The following is a 13,937-nucleotide window of genomic DNA, read 5'->3' on the forward strand; positions in this document are numbered from 1 at the left end:
CTCATGCGGGAAAGCAAGACGGGGACCTAAAGATTTAAGCTAATTTGAAGATAAATCTGGGGGGGGGGGTTTGGGGGGGAAGGAAGAAGTGAAGAGGCCGGAGAAATCTGCGGGCAGAGGGGTAGAGAAGAACATTGGGGTTTCCCGTGAATACAGGTAGTCCTCGACTTACCACGTTTCCTTTAGTGACCGTTCAAAGTTACAACGGCACTGAAAAACAGGACCCAGGATGGGTTTCCCACACTTACGACCTTTGCAGCACCCCCGTAGTCACGTGATCAAAATTCAGACGCTTGGCAACGGACTCGTATTGATGACGGTCGCAGCGTCCCGGGATAATGTGATCCCCTTTTGCGACCGTCTTGACTAATCAATGAGGAAGCCAGATTCGTTTAACAACCGTCTGACCGACTTGTCAGCTGTGGCGACTCCCTGAATGACCGTGGCAAGAAAGGTCGTAAAACGGGGCAACCACCCCCCCTTAGCCAGCGTCTCGCTTAACAGCAGAAACCTGGGGGGCTCCATTGCCGTCGTAAGTCGAGGACTGTCTGCAATTCACCCCAAAACGCGGACTGTGGGAAGGAGATCTCGGAGGCATCAGCTACTAACTTTCACTGGACGTCACTCGGGACATATAAGACGGGATATAAAGATCAAAGAGGGGAGGGGGTAGCCCCCCCCACAAAAGAAAAGTGGCAAGGAAATTAAGAAGGTTCTTCCCTGGAGACTTCCACCAAAGTCCAGATGGCCGAAGGAGGGCTAGCCGTACGCCCGGGTCTTATGAGGGCTCCGCTCTTTGGCGCCGTGTCCATGAGTTGATCTGCAAGAAAGGGAGCAGATGATCACTCAACGGGGATTCCTTCCTTCCTTCTCCCTCCCTCCCTCCTTCCTTCCTTCCCTCTCCTCCGCCTCCTCTTCCTTCCTTCCTTCCCTCTCCTCCGCCTCCTCTTCCTTCCTTCCTTTTCCCTCCCTCTTCCTCCTCCTCCTCTTCCTTCCTCTCTTCCTTCTCCTCCCCTTCCTTCCTTCCTTCTCCCCTTCCTTCCTTCCCTCTTCCTCCTCCTCCTCTTCCTCCCTTCCTCTTCCTCTTCCTCCTCCTCCTTCCTTCCTTCCTCTCTACCTCTTCCCCTTCCTCCCTTCCTCCCTCCTCCCCTTCCTTCTTCCTTCCTTCTCCCTCTTCCTTCTCCCCTTCCTTCCTTCCCTCTTCCTCCTCCTTCTCCTCTTCCTCCCTTCCTCTTCCTCCTCTTCCTTCCTTCCTTCCTTTCTCTCTCTTCCTCCTCCCCTTCCTTCCTCCCTCCCTCCCTCCCTTTTTCTCCTCTCCTTCCTTCTTTCCTTCTTTCCTTACCTGCGCCCGGGGGCCGCCCCAAGCTGCTTCAGGATCACGTCTTCAAAATCGTCCACCCCGTCTTCGCTCACCCCCAGAGACCGGGCCAGCTCTTCCAGGGCATCTTCGATTTTATCCAGAAAGTCCACAAAGCTGACGCGTTCGTGGGCGAAGACCCCCTCGCTGCCGAAATGACCCTCTAGCACCGGGACCAACTCGCCAGCATATTGCCCCCAGCCCAGCCCGGCCAGATAATTCTGCACCAGCTTCAGGAAGGCGTTCTTCTGAACGGGGGCCAGGCCCTCTCGCTGGGCACATTCGGCGACCCCAGAACATCCCTGCGGGGTAGAATAAGGATGCTTGGCCAGCCTCTCCCACAATTCCTGGGGTTCCATCGGCTTTCTGGCTTTCCGGGGTCCCCGCTGGTGGTCTCCACTCCTGGGGGGCTTCGTTTGGTGTCTCTTGGGGTGATGCGGCTCTTTCTCGCTGGCCACTTTGGGGTCCCTGTCCTGGTGCCGAAATTTCTCCTCCCCCTGGTATTTCTTCTGCCAAGATTTCGCTTTTCCCTGCCTGGCTTTCCACGGAACCTGCGGTTCTTTCTCGGCCTCACTGAGGTCTAGCTCCTTGCCCAGCCTCTGCTCCAGGTCTTTAAGTTCCTCCAGAGGAGTTTTTTCAACCAGCCTTCCCAAATCCTGCCGGAAGGAAGCCAGCAAGGAACGCAGGCGATGGAGTTCCTTCTCCTGACGCTCGAGTTTGCCAGGAGGGTGATGGGAGACGGTGTCCTCCCCGGGATGCCGGCGGGATTTGGCATCGCCCGACGGCTCCGGCCTACGGACCTTCTCCCGGAGAAGGTGGATGTCGCTCCGGGCGGCCGAGAGGGCCGCCGTCTCCCGCTTCAAGGCTTCTGCCAAACGCGTGTTTTCCGCAGCCAAATTTTGTTGCACGGAATCGACAGCCAAAGTTTTCACTTCGGACTTCTGTAGCAAAATCTCCAGCTCTTCTTTCTGGGCCTGTGAAGCAAGCAGTAAAAAAAAAAAGAGAGAGAGATTCTGCTCAAGATCTTATTTTTGCCAGTCGAAAAATTCTTAATTTTGCAGTCCAAAGGGTTTCATTTCTGCAGTCAAAAATTCTTATTTTTTGCAATCCAAAAAGGTTTCATTTTTGCAATCAAACAAAATTCTTATTTTTGCAGGCAAAAAAGATTTATTTTTTAGCCCTCCTAAACATTTTATTTTTGCAGTCCGAAAGGCTTTATCTTTGGCAAGCAAAAACGGTCTTGTTTTTGCAGTTTTTTGCAATCAAAAAGATCTCTCTTATTTGCAGTCAAAACGCTCTTATTTTTCCAGTCAAAAACGTCTGAATTTTTGCAATCACAAAGTGCTTATTTTTGCCAACAGAAACGTCTGAATTTTTGCAATCACAAAGCTCTTTATTTTTGCAGTCAAAAAGCTTTTTTTTTTTTTTGGGCACTCAAAAGTTCCTTAATTTTTGCAATCACAAAAAGAGGCCTTACGTTTTGCAGGTTTGGTATAAAAACTGTCCCAGGCTCTAAGCATAGAGGCCTGCCCGATTTTACAGCTTTTTCACTGCCGTCGTTACGCAAACCCAGCTTCCTCATTTGCCCGGCGGGTCTCCCAGTGCCCACCGGTTGTGTGAAGACCCTTCCCCAATACCTGAAGTTCAGCCTGCATCAGTCGGATATCCTGATTTTCCTTGGCTAATTTATCCAGCAAGATTCCCATGGCATCCAAGCTCTTTGGATCCTCAGAAAGAGCTTCCTTGCCTACGCGGAGTTGAGCGTCGTTCGCAGAATCCAGGGAGGGTGACCAGTCCTGGCAGAGGGAGGGCGGAGGGGGGGGAAGAAAAAATGGGGAGGGACCACCTCTTGACCACCATCATGAGGGTTTGACCTGTCCTATCTCTCTACCTGGCAGATCTGGAGCAGGGAAGAGAGAAGCATGGTGGTGTATGGGCCATTATGGTTTCCCAACCTTTAGTGGACTTGAGCAATAGTAATTGTCCCATCTCTTTCCAGGGTCCATGCGCCACTAGTCCTCATGGATCTGGTTAGCTCAGACCTTCTCCAAGACTGTCCGTTTCACTGCTAGCAAAGGTTCGTTGGATTGCAGCGTTGGAAGGAGCCTCAATGATCAATTAGTCGGGGGGGACTTTTAAGATGGATGGACTTCAACTCCCAGAAACCCACAGCCAGCATGAGTAGACTTCAACTCCCAGAATTCCCCAGCCTGTTAACACTGGCTGGGGAATTCTGGGAGTTGAAGTCTACCCATCTTAAATCAAGCTGATAATTTTTTCTTTTTAAAAAAAAAAATGACATCAAGACCGCTGCTTATCTTGTACTCTACCCGTATTTCTCTTATTGGCCCACCTTCTCTGTCACTTCATCTGCCTGCACACAGCTATCCTGCCTTCCTTTTTGCAAACAGATCCTCCCAAGTTCTGTTTTAATCCGTTATTCCAAGGTCTGGATCAGGGATCCACCCATAACCCCATCCCTTTCCTTACCTGTCCACTGTTGGCAGGATGCGGCCCTTCTCCGTCAGAACTCAGCCCCAGGTTCAGCATATCCAGACCTCCTGAAGGTGGAGGTGGGGGGGGGGAGGAACGTGAAAAAAAAATTACAATTTTAAAAAATAGGGGCAGTCCTCAACTTACGACTGTAACTGAGCCTGGAATTACGGTTGTAAATCCATTCAGTGTTTAAGTTGAGGCATCCCGTGGCTGGAGATTTTTTTAAAAAAATAATATTTTTTCAGTAGTCATTTAATGAATGCAGCATTCTGCGCTTAAGGGCAGTGATTCAGTTAAGGACTGTGGCAGAAAAGGTTGCAATATCGGGTGCGACTCCCTTAAGGACCGCCTTGTTTAGCAACAGAAATCCTGTTCTCAACTGAGGTCAAAAGTCAAGGTCTACCTGTACGGAAAAGCATGCAGACCTCGCCCCAAACTCACCGTCCTCGGCCTCAAGAAAGACCCCTGTGGAGAGAAGCAAAAAAGGATTTAGGAGAGAGACAGACAGACAGATATAAAGAGAGAGAGAGAGAGAGAGATATGATGGATTAGAAGATAGATAGATAGATAGATAGATAGATAGATAGATAGACAGACAGACAGACAGACAGACAGACAGACAGACAGACAGACAGACAGACAGACAGACAGACAGGCAAGGAAAGAAGGAAGGAAAGAAGGAAAGGAAGGAAGGAAGGAAGGAAGGAAGGAAGGAAGGAAGGAAGGAAGGAAGGAAGATTGATAGATGATAGATAGACAGACATAAGAGAAATAGGTAAGATAGAAATAGATACACAGAGAGATCGGTAGATGATAGATTAGAAGATAGATGGATAGATGTAGATAGACAGACAGACAGACAGACAGACAGGGAGGGAGGGAGAGAGAGAGAGAGAGAGAGAGAGAGACAGACAGACAGACAGACAGACAATGATAGATAATTCAGAAAATTCATCTGGGTGATTCTTGCTTACCCAACGTAGCCAGAATTCCAAAACCCACAACGGCTAAAACGGCCAGCAGCCACTTCATCCTGGAAAGACCATCGTCCTCGTCCTCAGGAACTCCCATCACTCGATCGTGGGGCAGCTCCGGCCCCACCTGCTGGATCTCGACGCGGCCTTTCCGTCGACGCAGACCCTCCACGTCGGCCTCGGGGGACGCTGCTTCTTCCCCGACGCTGGAAGCCTTCGGTTCATCCTCGGGGGGACCTGCAGGGGGGGGGACAAGGGAAAGAGGTCCAGGGTCACCTACCCGGTTTGAAGGCCAGGCGGTCACTCGTGGCGGCCACACAGGCCATCGAAGGACGCCCTCCTTGACCAAAGAGAAAGATTCAAAATGGCCCAAAAGCTGATCCACTTTAAAAAGCACCTGTTGGGGTGGATTGTGAGAGGGGGAAAAATTCTTCCTCCGCACGAGGGCTGTCCGTTTTCTTTTCGTCCAGCAATAAGAGAGTAGAAGATTCTTGGCTGGAAGAATCTCTGGAAATGAGGTTGTCTTCTGCCTCGGGACTCTGGGTGGGAAAAAGTGTGGAGGTTTGTCCTGGTTCGGAAGTGATTATTCTTTATCTTTTTGTCTAGGGATCTATAGAGCAGCGGATGGGAAGGAAGGAAGGGAGGGAGGGAGGGAGGGAGGGAGGGGAAAAGGAAAAAAAGGGAATTGGAAAGGAAGGAAGGAGAAGAGAAGGGAAAGGAAGAGAAGGAAGGGAAGAGAATTGGAGGGGAAGGAAAGAAGGGAAGAAGAGAGAAAGAGAAAGAAAGAAAGAAAGAAGAAAGAAAGAAAAAAGAAAGAAAGAAAGAAAGAAAGAAAGAAAGAAAGAAAGAGATGGCTATTTTGTTAGAGAGAGAGAGAGAGAGAGAGAGAGAGAGAGAGAGAGAGAGAGAGAGAGAGAGACACCCATTTAATAATATTAAAAACACGAATCCTGGGTATACACATGTTGTGAAATAGATAAACAAAAACGATCACCAGGATAAAATCATAAACAAAACTGTTTTGTAGATTAAACAGTTTTGTTTATGATTTTATCCTGGTGATCGTTTTTGTTTATCTATTTCACGACATATATACACATATAGATATACAGATGTATAGATATATAATATAAATGTTTTTGTTTGTTGATGCCCCAGTTAATGAAACCCCAGCAGCGATTCACTTCCCAGGAGCCAGGGCTCCTTTTCAAAACGCCAAGTGCACGGAGATTTGGATAAGTGGATTAATTTAAAGGATGGAGAAGCAGTGCCTCTCTGGAGCTGTTCAAAATGTCTTCAAATGCTACAGAGTCATGGCTTCCTCCCCCCCCCCCACACACATGCCCCGGGCCCTCAATTTCAACATTCAACCTCTGATTTCTCTTCTTCCAGATCTGGACTGTCCACGAAAAGCTCAGTCTCGGGCGGAGAAGCTGTTGGGGGAAAAAAAACAAAAACCCACAACTGATTTTGACCCCAGAATCTTTCCATATTCCTCTTTATTCATTTTTAAACCCATAAATGAGATTTTCACTGCCGCAGGAAAGGGCAGAGAGTTAAGGGGAAGTTTGCGGACAACAGGCAGCGTGGGGAAAAAAACTCTCCTCTTCCCTTCCTGTGTCCCCTCAGTGTTAACCATGGTTAACTTGCCTTCCAACTGGGTTTCTTCTGAAGCTTCGCAACCAAGATCTTCCACAGGGGCAGCCTAGAGAGAAAAAAGTGGGTTATAAAAGTTTTTTTTTTGGGAGGGGGACAAAAAACATTTCCAAAATTTCCCCAAATTACCCGAGAATCTTTGAAAGAACTTGACTCGGCGAGATTAGGTGCTGAGTAAGAAAAATATAAGGACCCCTCATTTAAGTCGAGGACTACCTGTCTTTTGGGCTATGCTAGAGATGCATGGACAGCTAAATATGTTCGAAGACAGGCCAGTAAAATGGGAGGGACGAGGAAAAAAAGATGCGGGGGATTTCTTGACATGCTACCTGAAAAGCACCTCCTGAATCACGCTCACCTCTGGTCCTGTGATCACCCAGCTGTTGTTTTCCGTCTCCTGCGAATTTGTGTGTTCAGCCATGCCTTTTCATGCCCTGAAATGCTCAAATATCCACCTGGAGGGAGGGAAGGAAGGAAGGAAGGAAGGAAGGAAGGAAGGAAGGAAGGAAGGAAGGAAGGAGACGACAGAGAAAGAGAGAGGGAAGGAAGGAAGGAGACGACAGAGAGAGAGAGAGAGAGAGAGGGAAGGAAGGAAAAAGATGAGAGAGAAGGAAGGAAGGAAGGAAGGAGACGACAGAGAGAGAGAGAGAGAGGGAAGGAAGGAAGGAAAAAGATGAGAGAGAAGGAAGGAAGGAAGGAAGGAAGGAAGGAAGGAGATGACAGAGAGAGAGAGAGAGGGAAGGAAGGAAGGAAAAATATGAGAGAGAAGGAAGGAAGGAAGGAGACGACAGAGAGAGAGAGAGAGAGAGAGGGAAGGAAGGAAAAAGATGAGAGAGAAGNTGAGAGAAGGAAGGAAGGAAGGAGACGACAGAGAGAGAGAGGGAAGGAAGGAAGGAAAAAGATGAGAGAGAAGGAAGGAAGGAAGGAGACGACAGAGAGAGAGAGGGAAGGAAGGAAGGAAAAAGATGAGAGAGAAGGAAGGAAGGAAGGAAAAAGATGAGAGAAGGAAGGAAGGAAGAAAGAAGACGACAGAGAGAGAGAGAGGGAAGGAAGGAAAAAGATGAGAGAGAAGGAAGGAAGGAAGGAAAAAGATGAAGGAAGGAAGGAAGGAAGGAAGGAAGGAAGGAAGGAAGGAAGGAAAAAGATGAGAGAGAGAAAAAAAAATCGAGTTCCTAAAATTCCTTCCAGGTCCTGCCATTATAAGCAGACTAGATTTCAAATTGGCTAAATCAACCTCAAATTGTCTAGATTATTATCATCTTTGTGGCTCTTCTCTGGACACTGGAAAGAGGGCAGAGGAGAGCAAGGAAGATGGTTAGGGGACTGGAGACTAAAACATACGAAGGAATTGGGACTTGCAGGAATTGGTTTAATGAAAAGAAGGACAAGGGAGGACAGGATAGAAGAAAATTTGTACAGAAGGGCTGAGAAATTAGTTCAGCTTGACAAGCAGGGGTGACTCGAGCGGGGAGCAAAGTTTATTGGAAATTGAAGAAGAGGCGTTCGCATTTCTTTCTCTTTGCTTGTCAAAAACGGCCCCAAAAAGCTTGTTTCACTGCTGCTCTATAGCTAAAAAGCTCTTCCAGGGAGACTGACAAACGAGGCGTGTTTTAATGTCTTTAAAAAAAAAATAACAAATGCAACAGCACGCAAGAAAAAAAGAGAGGACGAAGGAGGAGGAAATAGAAAACCCTCAGGTCCCGGGGCTTAAATTTATTGTCAGTAGCTGGAACAGAGAGAAAGAGAGAGAGAGGGGGGTAACCAAATGGCCCTTTTGGCATGTATTTATTGATCAAACAAATAATTAATTCGATCGTTTGTCTCTTTATTTCGATTCATTAAATTTAAACTGCCACCTAGCTCACTCTGACGGTGAGACGGGCAGCCTATCAATTTTTTTAAAAAAATAAATAAATAAAAAAATAAAATAACCTAAGAATAAAAACATCTCTGGCCGGCAGAATTCAGCAGACCTAGTGAGTGGCTCAGTTTTAATTTATAATTTATAAAATAGATACGCCACTCATCCCGCCGAACAGGAAACTCATAAGCGGCTTCCTGACCGAGTCAAAGCGACGAGATAAAAAAACCTTAAAAACAATGACTTATTTTAATTCCGTGCCTTGCCACCCGCCAGAATAGCCTAGGCAAGTTATTTTAGCACCCTTGAAGCTGGGTGAGTTCCAAAAATAAACAAATAAATACAAAAAGAGAAGAAAAAAAAGGAGACAAAGCAGAAATTCTGTCGGTAGCATCATTCCCCCCCCCCCCCCAAAAAAAAGACTCTTAAGAAGAGACGAGAGTGACTTTAATGCCACCCTGGTGGAGCTATTCTAATTCGAGAGAAAATGTCAAGAATCTAAATTATGCTGGTCCCCAGAGGCAGGCGGTTATCCAACCCGCGGGAAACGGAGCTGGCCGAAGTTATAAGGAGCAGCACAGCACTGTGTGTTTGTGAGTGGTTGTGTTATGTGTGTTGGGTAGGGGTGACCCCAACTCAGAGACCTGTTTGAGCCTGGCAGTCTCAAAAGAGAGGCAAAGCCAGCAAAAAAACGAAAAGAGACCAGCAAAACGAAAGCTCCCCTATTAAAAATGTTAGTTTTTTTGCCTAGGAATCTCTTCCTGCTTGCTTACACATTCTTACTCTCCACTCTCCAAAGAACAGCTGTCAAAGCAAGAGACTGGCTGGGATGGGGGGAAAAAAAAGGAAAGAAAGTGATATATTTTTAGCTCTGCTTGAAGGCTATTTAGCAGGTGGAAATGGCTTTGCTGAGCAGAGCAGGGGGGGAGAGAGATTGGGGCCCTCCAGACGCTGGAGAAGGAAAAAAAAAATCTGGTTATTTTAAGTTTGGCACACTGAAAGCTTTGGCTCTCTGCGAAGACCCAACTTTGCATCTAAAATGGAAGAAAGGAATATAAACTTTGTGCTGGGGGCCTGCTCGTGATTCTTAAGGCTGCTTTAGGCCCAGCCAGCCATGCTGGGGAAAGAGGAGGGGGTGTGTGTGTCTGTCTCTTGCATTCAAGAGTGTCACCGACAATGTTTGTGCAAACTGGCTTCATCAAAACCTTGTCAAGCCGTTTTTATCTCTCACCAGCAGAAACCTGCTGTGAACAGACAGACGTCAGCAGGCCCAGTTTTTTCCCTGTTGTGGGGAGAAACTCGGTCACACATCCAGGGGGAAAATTAGCTTTTCTTCCTCCCCCCCCCCCAAAAAAAAGACTATTAGTTCAGAAAGCGCTGGCAGGACAAGAAGCAACAGATGGAAATGAATCAAGGACAGGTCCAACCTGGAACTTCCTGGCAGTGAGGACAATTAACCAGTGGAACTGCTTGCCTCCAGAAAGCATGGGCGCTCCATCACCGGAGGTTTTTAAGAAGAGACTGTCTGAGATGGTGTAGGTTCTGCTGCTTGAGCAGGGGGCTGGACTAGAAGACCTCCAGGGTCCCTTCCAACTCTGCTAATCCTGTTATACCACGTGGATCTTCAATTTCCTTCCAGCCCGTTTTGAGACCTGCCGTTTGGCACCGTTTGCTCGGATGTTCTTTTTGCAAGCTACCCCAAGCGGTTAAGGAGAAGAGGGGGGAATAGATTTTTTCCGCCGCCAGAATTTTTAAGAAGTTGCATTTCAAGGCGCGGCGATGAGCCTTTCCAGCAAAGAAGTGGGGGGGGCTAGAGTTCTCCGCCGTGTGCCTGCGTGCTGAGCAATCATGATTATTGCGATATTATTATTATTTTCACAGCCAGCAACACCATCGAGGCAAGAGCCAGGCCGGCCCTTCGAAAGAAAACCCACAAGGGTAGCGTCTTTTTCGATGAACACAGTTTTTTTAAAAAATCAATCGATTAATCAATAAAATTTAGCTTTGGTGAATTGCAGCTGATGCCTTGAAGGAAAAACCTGTTAGTTTCCCAGTTTTCTTGCCGGTACTGGTGAACAGGCTCTGCCTTTTACAAAGTCCACTGTGGGGGGGGAGCGATCTTGCTGCAAATAAATGCAAATTCGTTGCATTTGAAGGGAAGGGAATGCAAATAAGCGGCGGGAAGCAAGGGTGAAAACCCAGAGTTAAAAAGGAAGCAAGCTTCTGCCTTTGTTTACAGCGCGAACTTGAAGGCTTCCAGAGAAATACAGAGAAAGGGAAGGGAAACGTCACCAAGCGGTGATACCTCAGACTTGGAGGTGTCGCTTCCTCCAAGGGGAAGGGAGGGTGGGGGGGGGTCTCCTTTGCAAACACTCAAATGGGGAGTCTCTAGCCTGTTGCAAATGCTCAGGAATCCAAGGAAAGCTGGATGTCCCAAAACAAAACAAAATTAAACTAAACTCAAATAATGAATCTAATTTTCCAGCCCGAGAAAAAAAAACAATAATAAAAATAGTAACATTGGAAGAGAAAAAGCAGCTGGAGCGAAAAGAGGAAGCTTCGCACGTTCACCGGCCCGAAAAAAAACCAGAGGATGCGGGATGCAGGAGCCAAGCATCACCCCGGGACGTTGCTATGGTAACCCTGCAACACCCCGCTTCTTCATCCCTGCTGGACCAAAACCTCCTTTCGAGACTTGGGAAGGGGACTTTCCTGCAGGGAGGGAGGGGGGGGGAACCGCTCTAAGTGGGGGGGAGGGCTTTGTTCCTCTCCCCCTTCCCCTCCCCTTTTGCTCTCCCCCCCCACCCCCCCACCCCATGGCTTACCTTAATCCAGGGGGCGCCCCGTTTGCGCCCAGCCGAGTCGGGGGAAATCCGGACGCGGCTGGCAACTTCGCATCGCCAAAAAGTTCTCTCGGGGAGGGAGGGGGGAGGAGGGAAGAGGGAGGGGGCGGGACTAGGGAAGAGTTCGGAGGCCAATGGCGGGAGGAACGCGGCGCCCGCCGGCCAATGAGAGGCGCGGGGGCTGAGAAAGAGGCGGGTCGGTTCTTTGAAGTTGGGGAAAAGTTGGGGAAAAGTTGGAGAATTAGGGGAGAAAAAAAGAGGGAAGAGCTTGGAGGGGGAGGGGGACAAAGGGGGGGTCGCCCCCCCAGGAACACAGGCCGGGAGCATTGTTGTCAAGGAAGCAGAAACTCCAATTTTTTAAAAAAATAATGAATTGAGTTGTGGGTCTCAAGAATGACTAAGCTGGATAGAACTGGAGAGACAGCAACAGCTGAATTTTTTTTTTTTTAAATTTCCCTATCAAGCAGCTCAGCCCTCAAAGTTTCCAGAGCCTCCGCCTCTCACAACTGCTGGGAGGGGGGGCTGCATAAACTAAGCCCCCCCCACACACACACCAGTAAGATTCGTATCCAGGAAGAAGGTGGGGGGCACAGATGCCAGGGGATCGGCTCCCCTTCCCCCCAAAAATAAACTACATAAAATAAAAAAATAAAGGGAGGAAAGGATCCAAATGCTGGGCAGGAAAGAAAGCTTGGTCAGAGATTCCTCCTCCTAGCACTGATGTGGTTACCTAGCTGGGTCCGGGAAGGTCTTGCAAGGAAACAACCCAGCTCAGAGAGCACCAAGGATCCCTTACTTCTTTTCCTTTTCTTTGTTGTTTCCCTTCCTTCCTTCCTTTTCTCCTTCCTCCTTCCTCTCTTCTCCGCATACCCCTCTCTCTTCCAGCACTGATGATGCTACCTAGTTGGGTCATGAAACATCTGCAAGGAAACCACCAAGCTCAGAGAGCATCAAGCATTTATTTTATTTTCCTTCCTTCCTTCCTTTTCTCCTTCCTCTCTTCTCCGCATACCCCCCTCTCTTCCAGCACTGATGATGCTACCTAGTTGGGTCATGAAACGTCTGCAAGGAAACCACCAAGCTCAGAGCATCAAGCATTTATTTTATTTTCCTTCCTTCCTTCCTTTTCTCCTTCTTCCCTTCTCATTCCTCTCTCTCTGCAAACCACTCTCTCTTCCAGCTGATGATGCTACCTAGTTGGGTCATGAAACGCCTGCAAGAAAGCCACCAAGCTCAGAGACTACCAAGGACCCCTCTCATTTCAACTCCGAGCTGTAAACATTCTACTTTATCAGTTCTTCCTTCTCCAAGTTAACCGACGGCAGCAGGGTTCAGGAACAGGCAGGTGCCCCTGTTGCGTGGAGAGGGTCTCCCAAGACAGGCAGAAGTCTGCAGGGTGAAGCCTGACCTGACATCCAGCATTGGCAAGTTAGAAACGTCAAGACACCAATTTTGGGTGGAAAAACCCAAAGAAACGGGTGCTTTGCCGGTCAGCAGCCTTCACACACTCCAAAAACCACATTAGCAAGGTCAGGAATATGGGTTTTTGGGAGGCTTTGCCAAAGGAACGATCAAAATTCACCGCACGGATTCAGGCCTTGGTGCCCTTTTCCAGCCAGAAAATCAATTTTCTCCCTCCGTTCTCGGCTGGATCCAGGAATTTTCCGTCCCGTTTGGATTTGTCTCATTCCCCCGGCCAGCAGAACGCAAACCCCTGATCTTGAGTCCGGCGCCAGGGTGCTTTTTGTCCCTTCTGGCAACACAACTGCCCTGGCACACAATATCGGTTGCTTGGTGCACATTCTCCGGACGGGATGAAAGGCATAAATCTGTCGGAAGGGCGCCAGGGGAGAACAAATGCAGGGACACACGAGCCTTTTCAAAAGAGCCCAGCACACCGTGGTCTCTTTTTTGTTTGTTTGTTTTGTTTGTTCTGGACTGAATATCCTGGACCAAAATTTATTTATTGCCTTCCCTCCCTCTCTCTCTTTCTCCCCCTCCCTGCGTTGGGATAGAGGATTGAATAACCAGGGCACTTAATTCGGGGGGGGGGGGGGGGGGGGTTGTTTCTCCAAACTTGGCAACTTTTTAAGACTTGCGGACCTCAACTCCCAGAATTCCCCAGTTGACCTTGCCTTTGCTGGCTAGGGAATTCTGGGAGTTGCAGTTCACACACGTTTGGAGACCCCCTGACCCGAGTTTACAGCAAGGCTGCATTTGAGACGGGCTGGGTTTGAAGAGGACATAAATCGACTTGTTTGCAAACTGCCAATTTGACCCAGATGCCGAGTTGTCTCTAGATTCAAGGCTGACAACTCTGTGTGAACTGTGTGGGCCTTTTGCTTCGTTGCCTCTCATTCTCTATTTACCCCCCCCCCTTTTTTTTTAACCCACCTTTGTTTTTATAAATAACTCAAGGCACCAAACATGACCTAATAATCCTTCCTCCTTTCCCCACAACTAGCCTGTGAGGATGATTGGGCTGAGAATGAGGGACTGGCCCAAAGTCACCCATTTGGCTTTCGTGGCTAAAGTGGGATTAGAACTCAGTACCTCCTGGTGATTGGACCAAAGTCACCCAGCTGGCTTTTATGCCTAACGAGAACTCACTGTCTCCTTTATTCTAACTTGGTGTCCTAACCACTAGACCAGGGGTAGGCAACCTTGGCTCTTTTATGACTTGTGGACTTCAACTCCCAGAATTCCTGAGCCAGCAGGGGGGAAACTTTGGCCCCTTCGTGACTCGTGGA

General features: G+C 48.3%; 1 protein-coding gene across 1 annotated transcript; it reads right to left on the minus strand.

Moving 5' to 3' along the window:
* Positions 1–536: 536 nt before the first annotated feature.
* PBXIP1 (PBX homeobox interacting protein 1) lies at positions 537–11,185 on the minus strand. The gene is made up of 11 exons (XM_015826049.1): positions 11,170–11,185; positions 6,842–6,938; positions 6,478–6,532; positions 6,199–6,260; positions 5,225–5,366; positions 4,828–5,064; positions 4,295–4,318; positions 3,848–3,918; positions 2,995–3,153; positions 1,343–2,331; positions 537–820 (listed from the first exon to the last, which is right to left on the minus strand). Exons 2-11 carry the CDS (start codon positions 6,902–6,904, stop codon positions 760–762), a joined length of 1,863 nt encoding a protein of 620 aa, XP_015681535.1. The 5' UTR covers positions 6,905–6,938; positions 11,170–11,185; the 3' UTR covers positions 537–759.
* Between the last annotated feature and the right edge of the window lie 2,752 nt (positions 11,186–13,937).

The sequence above is a fragment of the Protobothrops mucrosquamatus genome, unplaced genomic scaffold (genome assembly GCF_001527695.2).
Source record: "Protobothrops mucrosquamatus isolate PMUCROS unplaced genomic scaffold, P.Mucros_1.0 scaffold2939, whole genome shotgun sequence".
In the NCBI taxonomy this organism is placed as follows: domain Eukaryota; kingdom Metazoa; phylum Chordata; class Lepidosauria; order Squamata; family Viperidae; genus Protobothrops; species Protobothrops mucrosquamatus.